We start from the raw sequence: 15,480 nt of genomic DNA, 5'->3' as shown, positions 1-15,480 counted from the left end.
CCACTGGCCCGCGGCCGAGCCTCCGAGGCTCCAAAGTCGGGTCGGAAGTTGGGTCGCCCCGCAACCACAGCCCTGAAGTTGGTAAGTCCTGGCTCTGCCTCCGCAGCCTCGAGGTCGGTCGCAGTTGGTGGCCGCCAGGTCCGCGATAGGTCTCAGCGCAGACCGGCACGGAGACGGGGAAACGGCAAGAAAGGTCGCACCCCCCCCCCCCCCGAAGGAAGTCAAAGAACATGTTACACCCACCCACCCCCCCACACACACACACACAACTAAATAAACCGAAATAAACTGTAAAAACGGGACAAAAGAAAACAAAAAAAGAAAAGACAAACGGACTGCAGGCGAGCCGCAGCTGCAAGGTTCCAGTTGCCCCTTTCCCGGGAGACATCAGAATGAAGTTGGCGAGAGTTGGCTTACTCCTGCTGTTCCTGTTCGTCACGCAGTGTCTCCTGGCCGGTGCCCACGATAAGCAGGTGAAGCGAAGGAAAGACAAAGGGCGCAGCCGAGGGGAGTCCCGGGACGGAGATGACCACAGGGATGTGAATATATTCCAATTACGCCAAAAATGCAGGTGGCACTTCCCATTAATCCTGATCCCAAGTAAAAGATGTCATCAAATGAAGCCAACGGCCAGGTTCAGACTACTCCATGACCCGCGATCTTTTATTCCCAGCCATTGAAACCATCGCCGACTCCCCACTTGAATGGGAGAATGGGACGTTAATGCGGGGCATCGATGCCAGTTTCTCACCGGGCGCAAACAAAAGTAGCGCTGGCCGATCAGCCGCCCGTTGCGCGTCGCATCCGATTTTGCTCCATACATTGGCTCAACTATAGAAATGTTACAACAAACTACCTGTGCTGTATAATACACATCCCAGGAGGAAATCGTCCAAAGTGTTTTGCTCAAGGAATGGACTTGGAAGCGCGGTGACTCTAATTCATGGAGTTGGCCGCTGATTAAGTAACAGGGAGAGGTGGGCATCTTGGGGGCGACGGTCACGGGTCGCTGTCCACAGCCGCTTGTGGCCGCTTGCGGCTCAATGGACAGCGGGTGCCATCACTTTTGGGCAGCAGCGCTGCTCAAACCTGCAAGGTGTGGTGGCCTGGACCTGCGTCAGGCTGACTTGAGGTATTCTCCGGGTTGATCCTCCGAGATGCCCCACCCAACGTAGGCGTCGCTCAAACGTATAAATGGCGAAGGACCGAGGCTGTCGCCAGTAACGGCGGGACCTGCCTGTCAACGGCATCTGAAAGCGCAGCCTCTAAGGTACGGGCACCAACCACGCTGCTTATTTTACTTTGCCGAGCCGTGTTTTAACCACCGATCTCGCGCGGGTATCTTGATTTATAATAAAACCACTAAAAAGGTTTTCTTCTGTCTTCAAGTTCCAGTTGCCCCTTTCCCCGGAGACATCAGAATGAAGTTGGCGAGAGTTGGCTTGCTCCTGCTGTTCCTGTTCGTCACGCAGTGTCTCCTGGCCTGTGCCCACGATAAGGAGGCGAAGCGGAGGAAAGGCAAAGGGCGCAACCGAGGGGAGTCCCGGGACGGAGATGACCACAGGAAGGCACAGGCATCTCCAGTCGAAGGGAGGAAGCAAGAGCGCAAAGGCTCGGCTCCAAAATCTGGTAAAATCGTGGGCAAAAACAAGGAGGAGTGCAAGTGGACATTGCGAGGGGAAGAGACCGGCGAGAGGAACCTGCGCCTTGATTGCAAAAAAGATCACAGCGATTACTGGTGTGAGTTCACGGGGCATCCGTCGACCTGCCAGAAGTACGGTAGCAATGTAAAGACCTACTGGAAACAAGTCACCAGGGCACTGAAGAGAAAGGCAGACTGCAGCGACCCGTCGGCGGTGCTGAAAGCAAACTTGTGCAAAAGCACAAAGGCGGCGCTAATGAAAATGAGCCGCTCCAGCCTGTTGCCCGCGGCCGCTGCCGACCAGAAGGATCCGAAAGCCTCAGATGCCACAGAGGGGGGCGAGCGTCCCGACATTGAGCAAATAACCGCCGAGAATTGCAGCGAAAAGTGGGGATCCCTCTGCAAGTTCATGCTGTTAGCCTTCGAGGGCTAAAACAAGGGGGACTGCAACACCTCTGTGTCTGCGCTGTGGTGTATTTTTTTAACTTGCTCTGGGACTACTGTTTGTATAGCTGATAAATTGTATTAAAGTTCCACGATTTATAAATAAGCCATTAAGGCGCAAAGTGTTTCTAATTTATTAACAGGTGTTCGGAACATAGTCTCTCGCCCAAAACTCTTTTAAGACGCGCCGCTGTCCGTGACCCGGTACCGGGCAGAGCACGGTGTCCCGGGACTGCCTCTCCCTGCCTTTGCTTCCCGTTCTTGAACCAGTGCAAGGCATGATCGGGGTTGCAATGATTTTAAGCCCCTCTCTCAGACAGCCACGCGGACTAAACAACCGTCTCTCCACTTCAGGTTCTGCTTTGTCCAGTGTCAGTGAAGGGAAAGATATTCCCACTCACACAGCACGGCGTCTGAGCCACCAAGCGCACTGTCTGTCGCATAGATTAACCAGCGCGCATTGTGAATACAACTGTTTATATACAATACTAAAATGGATAATAAAAATATTTTGAAACACAATGTAAAAAAGGTGTTGGTGTAATATTTCTCCGTGGGTGCGGGTACTGAGATTGACGGGGGCCGCTCGGTGATTTAAGTCGCGACTTGTTCTTCACCGATCAAAACCCCCAAGTGTTTGGTTTACACAGACCCAAGCAAATCCAAGGAGCCCTCGGGGCTGATCATGGGTGATGTGTTGAGGATCGCAACTGCTCTGCTCTCACCGCGAGTCTGGAACCCGCTCTTAGTTGGGTTAAACAACAGTGATTGATTTATCTGATCGAAAGTGATCGAAGCTGGGGCTGAGAACGGTGCCTGGAAATCTCAGCTGGGTTCAGTGGACAGAAACACCCACCTCAGCGAGGCGGTGCTGACTCTGCCGTGAGACCAAACTCATTTAACCCATATAATAGATTAAAAAATAACATGACTATTTTCCTTCGTAATTTTAAATTTAAAATCACTTTGTAACAAATTCGAAGTGTTAACCCCACCCAAAACCAAATTTGCTGTTACTAAGCAACCCGACTCTCTCAAAATGAAAATAAGACATTGAAATGAAAGGCAGCGTGCTGCAATCACTCCGTAAGTCAGGCAGCATCTCTGGAAAAAAAGCAATAGGTGACGTTTCGGTACGACACCCTTCTCCAGACTGAGTCATATACATATAGAGATAGAACAAATTAATGAAAAATATGTTAAAAAAAGATGCGAGTCTGGGTTAAAAGGTAGTGGTAGAGCGGAGGGATCACGGTGGGGGTGGGGTGCATCGAGAGAGGATGTTGCCGTCGGAGAGAAGGCATTGCACGGTTGACCACTGCCAACTATTATTTAATTTGTTCCAGCTCTCGCCCATTCATTGCTCCGTACCACTGCCCACCACAAGGACCACCTCTCCCGCCCGTTGTCCCTCCCTCGCTCCCTCCCTGCGAGGTGAGTTGCCGCTCTCCGGCTGTGGGCGGTCCCAAGGCTCCCACTCGTCAGCCCAGCGCTCACCCCACGCCCGGGGAACCAACCCGCTCTGCGGCCGCTCCCTTTGCATCGCCCCGCCCCGCCCCGCCCGTCAGTGCGAACCTCGGGGCGTCCGGGAGACGTGTCGTCGGCTCGTCGTCCTTATCCGGGGACAGTGCACCCTTGCCACCTCCCGGAGCGCACTCGCACACTCATTTGGCGAGATTTCCACATAGAATCAGTCTTCACACCTTCAGCGAGCTCTGAGCCAGGGGCGCTTGCACCCGATTTCCCTGGTGTTAAATCTGACAGTATCATTAACTCAGTGCTGTTTGCAATGCAGCAGCACATCGAGTGACAGGTTTTCTTATTCTCATTCCGTAGACCTTGAACAAAAATCGGAACACCTTATTTCCTCTGCTGTCATCATCTATCAAGAGAGACTTGGATTTTGCTGTTAGGGCTAAGGGAATCAAGGGGAAATTTGGGAAAAAGCGAGAACGGGGTACTGGATGATCAGCCACGATCATATTGAATGGCGGTGCTGGCTTGGACCGAATGGCCTACTCCTGCACCCATTTCTATGTTTCCATCCTTTGTTTTATTGTGTTCCTTCATGCATCGATTTGTTACTTGATTAACTTGCCCCTCCAGCCGGGGGGATATGGCCCACCCTTTTTTTTAAACAATGCCCCAGGGACCTGTGTGCCCGCAACCTATTTTGAATCCATGCCCAGAAATGGACTCCACGCCCCCACCCTGCAATGCCAGTGTGGAGAGGCTGCTTGTGAGAGATGATATCGGTGGGCTGAGGCCAGCCGTGCCACAACTCAGTGCTCTCACGTATAGTTGCCCTGTCCGGCCGGCATTGCGTGGCTGGAGCATTGCTGGGGTCGAGCAGCTTCATGTGTTGACTGACCACCCGGATCTTATTGGCTCCCTCATCATCATCTCTTATGCATCTGATGGAGGTTGTCTGCACTCTCTCTTGACGGCACAGTTCCCTTCTCCATGGTAACACGCTCACCTTAGGCTGTTTCCTTCTGACTATTTTAGTGGCTACAGTTTGAAAAATAATTAATTGGTTTTCTAGTAGGGATATCCTGGGGTGTGAACCTCACTATAAATGCTAATCCTTCCTTATCCTCTGTCCTTTCCCTCTGATTTATTTTTATAAATCTTTACGAGTTTTTTTTATTGCTTTGGTTAATCTTCCTCTCATCCTCCATCTTTCTCCCCACCAATAAATGTCTTATCTTCCACAGCAGTTTTTTTCCCTCCAGCTTTTCCGTATATAGTTGAAATCTCCCCTTTGGGCTTCACTTATCTTAATCCACATTTAGAACGTAGATGAGGAAACACTTTTTCACACAGAGGATTGTGAATCTGTGGAATTCTCTGCCTCAGAAGGCAGTGGAGGATAATTCTCTGGATGCTTTCAAGAGAGAGTTAGATAGAGCTCTTAAAGATAGCAGAGTCAGGGGATATGTGGAGAAGGCAGGAAAGGGGTACTGATTGTGGATGCTCAGCCATGATCACAGCTTGAAGGGACGAATGGCCTACTCCTGCACCTATTGTCTATTATTTATCATATGTTTTTAAATGTTGGCTGGGGAAAGCCTGATAGACAATGAAGGTGCAATACATACACTTGTACAGATTTGCAAAAAAAAGTTGGGTAAAGTTAATATAGATGCCCATAAACTGAGACAGATAAAATTAGATTTGAGAATAAGGAAACAATTGAGATATTAATTTAAATATTCTGTGTCTGATTTCATATATAAAGATGCAGCCAACCTCCTAAAGAAAGAGAACAACAGTAAATGAGCGAAAATAAATTATCATTGATAACCTTTTATAATTAATTAAGGACAGCACAGCTCCGCAGCTGATAGAACCACACATTGCCAGAGACCCAGGGTTAATCCTGACCTCAAACGCTGTTTGTGTGGTCTTTCAGCCCTCTGAGTTTAGGCCGTTCATCAATCACCTGTTCACACAAGTTCTGTGCTTTCCCATTTTTGCATCCACTTCCTCCACACGAGAGGGAATTTACTGAGGCCAATTAACCTAAATGCCCAAACGTGCTTTTGCGGTATCATTCAATTAATCACTAACAAATTAGTAATGGGGCTGTTTCCTTGCTGTTTCTTTCAATCAATCAATCATTCGATACCAAATTGATAATGGGGTTGCGGACTAATGGGTCCTAGGACCTGATGTCCTACCCATACGGTTTTGAAAGTAGGTCAAATGGAGATATGGATGCAATGATTTGCCATTTTTTAAATTCCATTGATTATAGAATTTTTTCTGCAGAATGAATGGTTATAAATGTGATTTAATCCCACCATTTGCAAAAAAAAAGGAGAGAAAAATTTGGAAATAAGGTCCGTTAGGTTTACATCAGTGTGAAGCGAACCTTCAGAATTAATGTGAAACTGTTTAAACTATGCAGAGGGCACTTCAGAAATACATTGACAGACTTCAGTAAGCAGACAATGGTTACATTTGCATACAACCAGAGACTGAGTAGCAAGAGTGTTTAAGAAGGAACTGCAGATGCTAGAAAATCGAAGGTACACAAAAAAGCTGGAGAAACTCAGCGGGTGCAGCAGCATCTGTGGAGCGAAGGAAATAGGCAACGTTTCGGGCCAAAACCCTTCTTCAGACTGATGGGGGGTGGGGGGGGGGGGCGGGGAGAAGAAAGGAAAAAGGAGGAGGAGGAGCCCGAGGGCTGAGGGGGAGATAGGAAGGGGAGGAGACAGCAAGGGCTAACAAGACATTGTTTGCACTTTCACTGTAGCACGTAAAATAATGTGGCGTACACTCAATGTCTGCAAGGCAAGATTTTCTCTATTAATCTTCTTCTGCTCAGCGGAAATAAATATTTTAAAGAGTGGAGCGATTGTAATGAATGATAGTAGATCCACTTCAAGGACCAGCATGCAAAGATTGCTTCAATAAGTGTATACATAAGGTTAATTAATTACATCAGAGCATGGGAGGTGTACGACTATTGACCAGTGGCCTTGGCATCCACCATCATGAAATGTTTTGAGAGGCTATTTATGAAACGCATTAAATCCAATATACCAAGCAGGCTTGACCACAACAGGTCCACGGACGAGGCCATCTCCCTGGCCTGGTGTTGAGGCAACAACCTTCCTCTCAATGTCAACAAGACAAAGGAGATAATATTCAACTTCAGGAAGCGTAGCAGTACACATTGATGGCGCCAAAGTAAAACTTCAAATTCCTTATATCACCAACAACGTCTCTCCTGGACCACCCACCCATATTGAAGCAATGTCCAAGATAGCACAGCAACGACTATACTTCCTCAGAAGGCTAAGGAAGTTTGGTATGTCCCATACAACTCTCAACAACTTCTACAGGTGCACCATTGAAAGCATTTTATCAGATGCATCACAGCATGGTTTGGTAATAGCTCCATCCAAGACCGCAAGAAATTGCAAAGAATTGTGGAAGCAGCCCAGACCATCACACAAACCAACCTCCCTTCCATTGATTCCATTTATACCTCACGCTGCCTCGACAAGGCCAGCAGCATAATCAAGGATGACTCCCTCTTCTCCCCTCTCCCATCATGCAAAAGGTATAGAAGTATGAAAACGCACACCTCCAGATTTAGGGACAGTTTCTTTCCAAATGAACCATCCTATCACAACTAGAGAGCAGTCCTGAACTACTATCTACCTCATTGGAGAACCTCGAACTATCTTTGATCTGACTTTACTGGCTTTATCTTGCACTAAACGTTAATCACGTTATTCCCTTGATCACGTATATGTACACAGTGAATTACTCGATTGTAATGATGTATTGTCTTTTCCCTGACTGGTTAGCACGCAACAAAAGCTTTTCATTGTACCTCAGTACACGTAACAATAAACTAAACTCAAATTCAATAATGTACTGGTGTTTTTGAAGATTGGCCATGTTTTTAGTTTTAGAGGTACAGCATGTAAACAGGCCCTTCGGCATACCGAATCTGCACCGACCAGCAATCACCCTGTACACTAACACTATCCTACATACTAGGGACAATTTACAATTTTTACCGTAGCCAATTAACCTACAAACCTGTATGCCTTTGGAGTGTGGAAGGGAACCAGAGCACCTGGAGAAAATCCACTGTCCCAGGGAGAAACTCCACACAGACAGCACCCATGATCAGGCTTGCACCTGGATCTCTGGCACAGCAAGGCAGCAACTGTACCGATGCGCCATTGTGGTGCCCCAACTGGCAAGAAACAGTGTAGAAATAGATGGGTTCCACTTTGGTGGGGGAGGTTTTGGTTATTACAACACTGAAGGACTAGGCTGCTCTTAACCTATATCAAGGCAACCAGGAGTCATATATTTGTGTCTAAAGAAGGGCACCAACTCGAAATGTCACCCATCCTATTCCTCCAGGTATGCTGCCCGGCCCGCTGAGTTACTCCAGCATTTTGTGTCATATATCTGTGTTTGTTGATTATACTAAGATAATGGCATTGTGAGTTGTGAAGAAAATGAAAGGAGATGGAGCAGGCTGAATTAATATGGAACATTGAATATCTTGTGGAAAAATGTGTGGTTATCTATTTGACAGGGAAAACTGAAAGGCAGTCTTTTTTTTAAGGAGATTGAAAAGGCATGATGCTTAGGGGGATCTGCATGGTTTCGATCGCAAAGCTTTGAAAGTTAATGTTCAGGTCAGAAAGCAATTCACCTTTACTACTAGAGAAACTGAGTGAAATAGTAAAGATGTCTTACTGAAATTATTAAAGGCATCCAAGATTACATCTGGAATATCCTGTGCGGATCTGAACCTGTGGGAATGCAATTAAGACAAGAGCATAAGAATTAGGAATGGGAGTGTGCCATTTGTATTCTTGATCCTGCTCAGCCTTTCAAGAAGATATTGGCTGAAGTAATTCAGCTCGAATTCCATCTCCCTTGATTTCTTTATTATTTAAAATGCTGTCAATGAAGTCCACAGCTCACAAGGGTAGAGGATTCACAACCCTTTGAGTGTAAAATATTACTTCTCATTTCATTTCTATGTGACTTACTTTTGATGTGAGATTGTCACTGGGTTTTAGACTGCTCAAACCAAGGGGCCATTTATTCTCCCGTTGTGATCACAGATGATGTTGGTTTTGCACAGTATATCAGAGAAGACTCTCACTTGTCGCAAATAAATTTACCCCCAAATGACTAATCCCAGAAAGCCTTCCATCAAAACTAGAAAATTTGAAAATAAACACTTCAAACTGCAGAGAAAAAGATGATAGAATGGCGAGAAGGAAGGGGAAGGTATATGATGGGGTGAAGACTTGAAAGGAGAGATGTAAACACGAGGTAATGGGACTAGCTTGGATGGGGCACCATGGTTGGCATGGTGAGTTGAACCAAAAGGCCTATTTTCATAATGTATGACTGCGCTGGCTGACAAGAGGACAGTAAAAGTATGTCTACAAGAGTAAATAAGAGATGATGATTGAAATCTGAAATAACCGAGGAGAAGAAAAAACTGAATGCTAGAAATGTGAGAGGCAGGATTGGATTGGTTACTAGTCTAAAATTGCTGAAATTTGCTGTTGAGTCCTGAAGGTTGTAATGTGCCATGCCAGAAGTTAAGGTTCTGGGCCTTGAATTTATATGGCGCTTTTTTTGGAACAGTGTAAGATGCCAAATTCAGAGAGGGTGGAATGCAACGAAAAAGTAGAGTGACAGGAATTGGATTCTTAAGGAGACCCTAGCAGGCAGACAAAGGTTCTTTGCAAAGTGGATACCTAATATATTTGTTTCCCCATTGCAGAGGAGACCACATTGAGAGCAATGAATGCCGTGCGCTCAAATGTAAGGAGTAAATGTCAATCACTGTTCTCTCAGAAGAAGTGTTTGGAATCCTGAACAACCAGCAGGGAAGAGTTACAAGTGAAGGCATTGCAACTCCTTTGGTTGCAATGGAAGGTGCTGTGAGAAGACGAGTGCCCATTGATGGAGATGAACAAGTGCCCCACATCTTCATGGAAAGCTGAAAGAGGAGGGGAGGGAATGACCAGTTTATCATTAATCATCCCCAATTTACTTGGCTTCACCTGCTTCTTTTCTTTGTTACCATATTCCCAAAATGGGAATTGTAGAAATCTACTTAATTTGCTCACAATTCTTCTAATATGTAATGAACTTCAACATTATAAGCTCGCCAATATCATAAAATGGGAATATTGATTGGCAAACATTGATATGGGATGTGGGAAGAAACTGGGGCACCCAGAGGAAAACCAAGTGATCACAGGGAGAGCGTGCAAACTCCACACAGACAGCACCCAAGGTCAGGATTGAACCTCGGTCTTGGGCACTGTGAGGCATCAGCTTCACCAGCTGAGCCACTGTACTGCCACTTATTCTTCTAAATTCCAGAGAATATATGCTTATTTTAATCTGGGTCATAGCCTTTGCCAATGTTGTCAATCTCATGAACTTTCCTTTAGCAAGGAAACCAAAATGGTACACATACTGCACTTGGTGATCTTATAGAGGTGTATAAAATCATGAGAGGAATAGATCGGGTAGATATACAGAGTATTTTGCCCATAGGTGAATCGAGGACCAGAGGACATAGGGTTAAGGTGAAAAGATTTAATAGGAATCTGAGGGGTAACTTTTTCCACACAAAGGGTGGTGGGTGTATGAAACAAGCTGCCAGAGGAGGTAGTTGAGGCATGGACTTTCCCATTGTTTAAGAAACAGTTAGACAGGTACATGTATAGGACAGGTTTGGAGGGATATGGGCCAAATGCGGGCAGGTGGGACTAGTGTAGCTGGCTGGTGTGGGCAAGTTGGGCCGAAGGGCCTGTTTCCATGCTGTATCACTCTGACATTATAACTAATTATGGTCTCACCACAGTGCTGCACAATTTGCCACAGCTTTGCTTTAATCAGGAACCTTCTTGCAATTACAATTAACATCCCATTTGTATTCCTAACAGCAGGCAACACCTGCAAATTATATACATTATTAGAGCCTATAATTAAGGTCAGAGTGAACACCTTGTAAGCATGATTTAAGGAGAGCATCACTAAGTTGTAGAAAGTAGATTGCGGTTGAGAAATCTGATTATGTTTTTTGATTCTCCTGCAATTTAGCAGATTTGAAAAGATATTAACATTTTCACCATATTAAAGAGAATCGATATGAAAGATGAAATAATTTCTGCTACATGTCAGATTATGCCAGGGGCCTTAGTTTAAGTGCAGAGTTAGAATTACGAGATTGACGCGAACAAAGATTTCAACACAGAAAGAGTGTTAGAAGTTTGGAATTTGGTTTTGGAAAAAGTAAATTCTGTTTAATCGGATACTAATTTTAACCCTGAGGTTGATAGAGATTTGTTAACCACAGTTTACAAGAGATGTGAAGCAATGGCAAGCATATGGATTTATGTCAAAGATTAGACTGGAGCCACTGGCTCAGATTCTCTGGTACCACATTTAGTTGATACATTAAAAAGTGGAGGTGGGTGTAAAGTGTTGCAAAGGGGCATTTGTTGGACAAGTGAGTGGACAATACCCTGGCAGCTGCATTTCTGCACTGGCAGTGTGTGTTTATCTAATTTGGGGATGATAAATTACAGTATTTTCCAAATAGCCAGAAGCTGAGTTAATTGGAGATTCAGAGGGATTTAAGGAGTCAGAAACAAAATAGCCCAAAGATAGATTGAAAATAGTTTTAAAGACCAATGTAACATTGGATTTTATCAAAGGTAAAATATATCTTTTAATCCCATTTATACTTCTGTAGTCAGTTCTAGGCACCAGTTCTCAGATGTAGCAAGCAATTCACCAGAAAGGTGCTGGGCAGTGATGGAAATGGATTTTAGGAACTAGGGGTACGTTAAGGCCTGTGAGGCTGAGGTTGGGAAGGAAGTGGGGTGGGGGTGGGGGAGGGGGGGGGGGATTTTTTTTAATGTGCGGTCATACCCATGTAAGAGTACAATAATGCATAACTTGTTTATTGTGTATTTGTATTTGGCCGCTGAGTGACCAGTGCATTATGTGATTGGACACAATGCCCTTGGAGACAGTGGCTGATTGGAGGGGAATTTTAAGGGAAGCTGGTCGGTGATTGGTCACAACGCCCCCTCAGAGACTGTGCCTGATTGGCCGCCGAGTGACCAGCGCATTATGTGATTGGACACAGTGCCCTTGGAGACAGCGGCTGATTTGACGGGAGAAGACTGATTTGTTGATTGGACGGGAATTTTAATGGAAGCTGGTCGGTGATTGGACGCAACTCCCTTAGAGACTGCGGTTGATTGGCTGCCAAATAATCGGGCACAAAAAATTGACAAATAGGTAAACAATAAAATCGGAATTCCAATTTAAATCGGAAGAATATCATGCCTGATCTGCAGCAAAGGTACTAGTATCCGCTCTAGTATCTTTGATCTGCATTTCCTTCCTATTGAAGGAGAACCCTGGCCCGAAACAACTCCTAAACCATTCCCTCCACAGATGCCGCCTAGCCCGCTGAGTTTCTCCAGCACTCTGTGTTTTTTATTTAACTCTGAAACTGAAACTAGACATAAAGCTGGAGTAACTCAGCAGGACAGGCAGCGACTCTGGAGAGGCGACCCTTCATCAGACTGAACTGAAAAGAAGGGCCTCGACCCGAAACGCCAACCACTCCCCAGAGCCGCCGCCCGTCCCACAGAACTACCCCAGCCCCCCGTGTCCACCTTCAACTCCAGAGCCAAACAAAAAACACAGAGTGCTGGAGGAACTCAGCGGGCCAGGCGGCACCCGCAGAGGGAACGGACCAGGAGCCGCCAAGGGCCAGGGTTCCTCCCCCAACAGGAAGGAACTGCAGATGCAGCCGTCCCTGCAAAATGCCAAATGTCTCCGGGAATGCCGAGGTGAGAGGGTGAGGGAGAGATAGCTCGCGAGAGAGGGAGGGAGGGAGAGACTGAAAGACAGAGAGACACAGCGAGAGAGGGAGAGAGATCGAGGGATGGAGAGAGAGAGAGGGGGGAGAGAGGGGGAACAGAGGGGGGAGAGAGAGAGCGATAGAATAATAAAATAACGTGAGTGAATTACTTTACCTGCACACCAGGAATAAGCCCATGATCGCGTTCCGGAGTCCTCAATGACAGTGAGTTAAGAAATTCTCCCATGAATTTTATCCAAAGGAACACGGCGTCATTAATACTTGGTCAAAACACAATTACATCTACTGGGGAATGTGGATCAATGTATTGATGATACGTTGTATAACTACGTGTTAACTACTGGCTGTTAACAAGTGCTAACAGTGGTAGTTAACAAATCGTTTTCGTCTCATGGCCGGTGCAGTGGTGACTCGTAACGATTATCCATGATCGTTTTTAAAAAAAGATCCGTATTTAACAACTCTGACTCCCTTCTAGTACAGAAATTGGACATAAACTGGTGCTGGTGCTCAAGCAATATATAATGAGGACAGACCACATCCTGAGTGTGGAATAATGATGGGAACTACAATATGGAAGATTAATATAAGCTTAAGAGAGAAACCAAATGCAGGAGTAACTCAGCATCTCTGGAGAGAAGGAAGGGGTGACGTTTTGAGTCGGAGACCCTTCTCAGACTGATGTTAGGGGAGAGGGAGATTGAGATCCCTCCTTTCATGCCGTGAAAGTGAGGAGGGACCTGCGAGCAACCGTGAGGCGGGCTGTCGGAAGCTCTCACCCGCTGAGTTACCACATCACTTTGTGGTGTTTTTGAGTGGGTTTAAACTAGATTGGCAGCGGGACGGAAACATTTCTCAACACATTTTAGTAAATTCTGCCCAATCACAATCAATCAATCACAATAATACTTATTAGCCAAGTATGTTTTGCAACATACGAGGAATTTTATTTGCCAATTCGTACAAATAAAAAGCAAAGGAACACACAAAATACATTTGAACATAAACATCCACCACAGTGACTCCTCCGCATTCCTCACTGTGATGGAAGGCGATAAAAAGTTCAATCTCTTCCCTTAGCTCTCCCGCGGTCGTGGGCCTTGAACCTTCCGTTGACAGGACGATCTTGACTCCCTTAGCCGGCGGCGCTTTGGCCCTCCACATCGGGGAGATCAGGCTCCTGCATCGGGGGATGTCAGCTCCACCTGCGCTGGGTTGATCGGACCCTGGGTCAGGGCTGGTCGCACCTCTACAACGTTGGACCTTCCCGACTAGCCTCTCCCGAGACTGCGGGCTCTTGATGATAAGGACGCCGGTCACGGTTGGAGCGATCCCAGGCAAGGGATCGACTCCGGTGTTAAGTCCACGACCCGCGGTGTAGCTCAAGTCAGTCCGAGGAGGCCTCCAAACTCCATCGATGTAGGCCGCAGAGCGCCCAGAGATGCAATCCAAAATTAATCGTTTCTCCGGAAAGGTAAGAAACTGAAAAAAAGGTTTCCACTGACCACCGACCTCCGCATAAAACTAACTGGAGAACATTTACACAGAGTTTTAACACACACTAAAAATTAAAAAAAGACGAAAAAAACAGACGACTGTTGGCGGGGCTGCTAATCGTGCGGCGCCCCCTGGTGGGCCCTAAGTACCACGGCAGTCTCAATCTGTATTGGGCAAGTTATAATCCCTCCTGTCTGCAATCTCCCAGCACATTTGTTCCTCTAATTCCTGTTAACTATTTGGGGGCCTCTAGTACACTCACAACAAGGTGATCACTGCCTTTAATTTCTCAGCTACACATATAGCCTCACTGGACGTGCCTTCAGTAATGTCACTTTGAACTCCTGCATTGATGCATTAATCAATAAAGTAAATTCCCCCCTCCTCTTTTACCTCCACCTCTATCTCGCCTGTAGTACCTGCACCCTGTAACGTTAAATTGGCCTGTCCCGTCCCACCCATCAAAGCTTTGGTAATGGCTGTAACGTCCCATTCACAAGTTAGGAAAAGGGGAAGTACAATGGGATCTGGGGGTCCTTGTTCAGCAGTCGCTGAAAGTAAGCGTGCAGGTACAGCAGGCTGTGAAGAAAGCGAATGGCATGTTGGCCTTTATAATAAGAGGAGTTGAGTATAGGAGCAAAGAGGTCCTTCTGCAGTTGTACAGGGCCCCAGTGAGACCATACCTGGAGTATTGTGTGCAGTTTTGGTCTCCAAATTTGAGAAAGGACATTCTTGCTATGGAGGGAGTGCAGCGTAGGTTCATGAAGTTAATTCCTGGCATGGCGGGACTGTCATATGTTGAAGAATGGAGCGACTGAGTTTGTATACACTGGAATTTAGAAGGATGAGATCTTATTGAAACGTATAAGATTATTAAGGGATTGGGCACGCTAGAGGCAGGAAACATGTTCCTGATGTTGGGGGAGTCCAGAACCAGCCACAGTTTAAGAATAAGGGATAGGCCATTTAGAACGGAGATGAGGAAAAACGTTTTCACCCAGAGAGTTGTGAATCTGTGGAATTCTCTGCCTCAGAAGGCAGTGGAGGTTTCTGGATGCTTTCAAGAGAGAGTTAGATAGAGCTCTTAAAGATTGCAGTCAAGGGATATGGGGAGAAGGCAGGAAAGGGGTACTGATTGTGGATGATTAGCCATGATCACAGTGAATGGCAGTGCTGGCTCGAAGGTCCGAAGGGCCGAATGGCCTACTCCTGCACCTATTGTCTATTGCCCATCAATGCCCTAAGTTCATCCACTTTACTCATCAGGCTTCTCACATTTAAATTTAATCCAACTTTAAAATTTAGTCCTGCCATATTCCTGCCTACCCGGTCCATTGAAATTGCTTTCATCACCTTCCGTACCAAGTTCCAACCTCTCACCTGCCTCACTCTTGCATTAAATTCCTTTTCCCAACCAATCTAGTTTAAATCCTCATCAGTAGCACTAGCAAACCTGTCTGCCAGGATATTGGTTCCT

At 46.2% G+C, this 15,480-nt stretch overlaps 1 protein-coding gene across 2 annotated transcripts; it reads left to right on the top strand.

Moving 5' to 3' along the window:
- The first annotated feature begins 1,149 nt into the window (after positions 1-1,149).
- fgfbp2 (fibroblast growth factor binding protein 2) lies at positions 1,150-2,608 on the top strand. Of its 2 annotated transcripts, none has more exons than XM_033025765.1 (2): positions 1,150-1,270; positions 1,396-2,608. In XM_033025765.1, the coding sequence occupies exon 2, from the start codon at positions 1,422-1,424 to the stop codon at positions 2,073-2,075; it is 654 nt and encodes a 217-aa protein (XP_032881656.1). In that variant the 5' UTR covers positions 1,150-1,270; positions 1,396-1,421; the 3' UTR covers positions 2,076-2,608. The 2 variants fall into 2 exon arrangements, with proteins under 2 accessions (XP_032881656.1, XP_032881647.1); XM_033025756.1 differs by having other exon boundaries at positions 1,172-1,270; positions 1,390-2,608.
- Positions 2,609-15,480: the final 12,872 nt, after the last annotated feature.

Source organism: Amblyraja radiata, chromosome 1 (genome assembly GCF_010909765.2).
Source record: "Amblyraja radiata isolate CabotCenter1 chromosome 1, sAmbRad1.1.pri, whole genome shotgun sequence".
NCBI lineage: Eukaryota > Metazoa > Chordata > Chondrichthyes > Rajiformes > Rajidae > Amblyraja > Amblyraja radiata.
Note: the sequence above shows the minus strand (reverse complement) of the source record. Positions and strands in the feature narration are given on the sequence as shown.

Coding starts and splice junctions, on each gene's coding strand:
- fgfbp2 (XM_033025765.1), top strand. CDS start 1,422: ATGAAGTTGGCGAGAGTTGGCTTGCTCCTGCTGTTCCTGTTCGTCACG.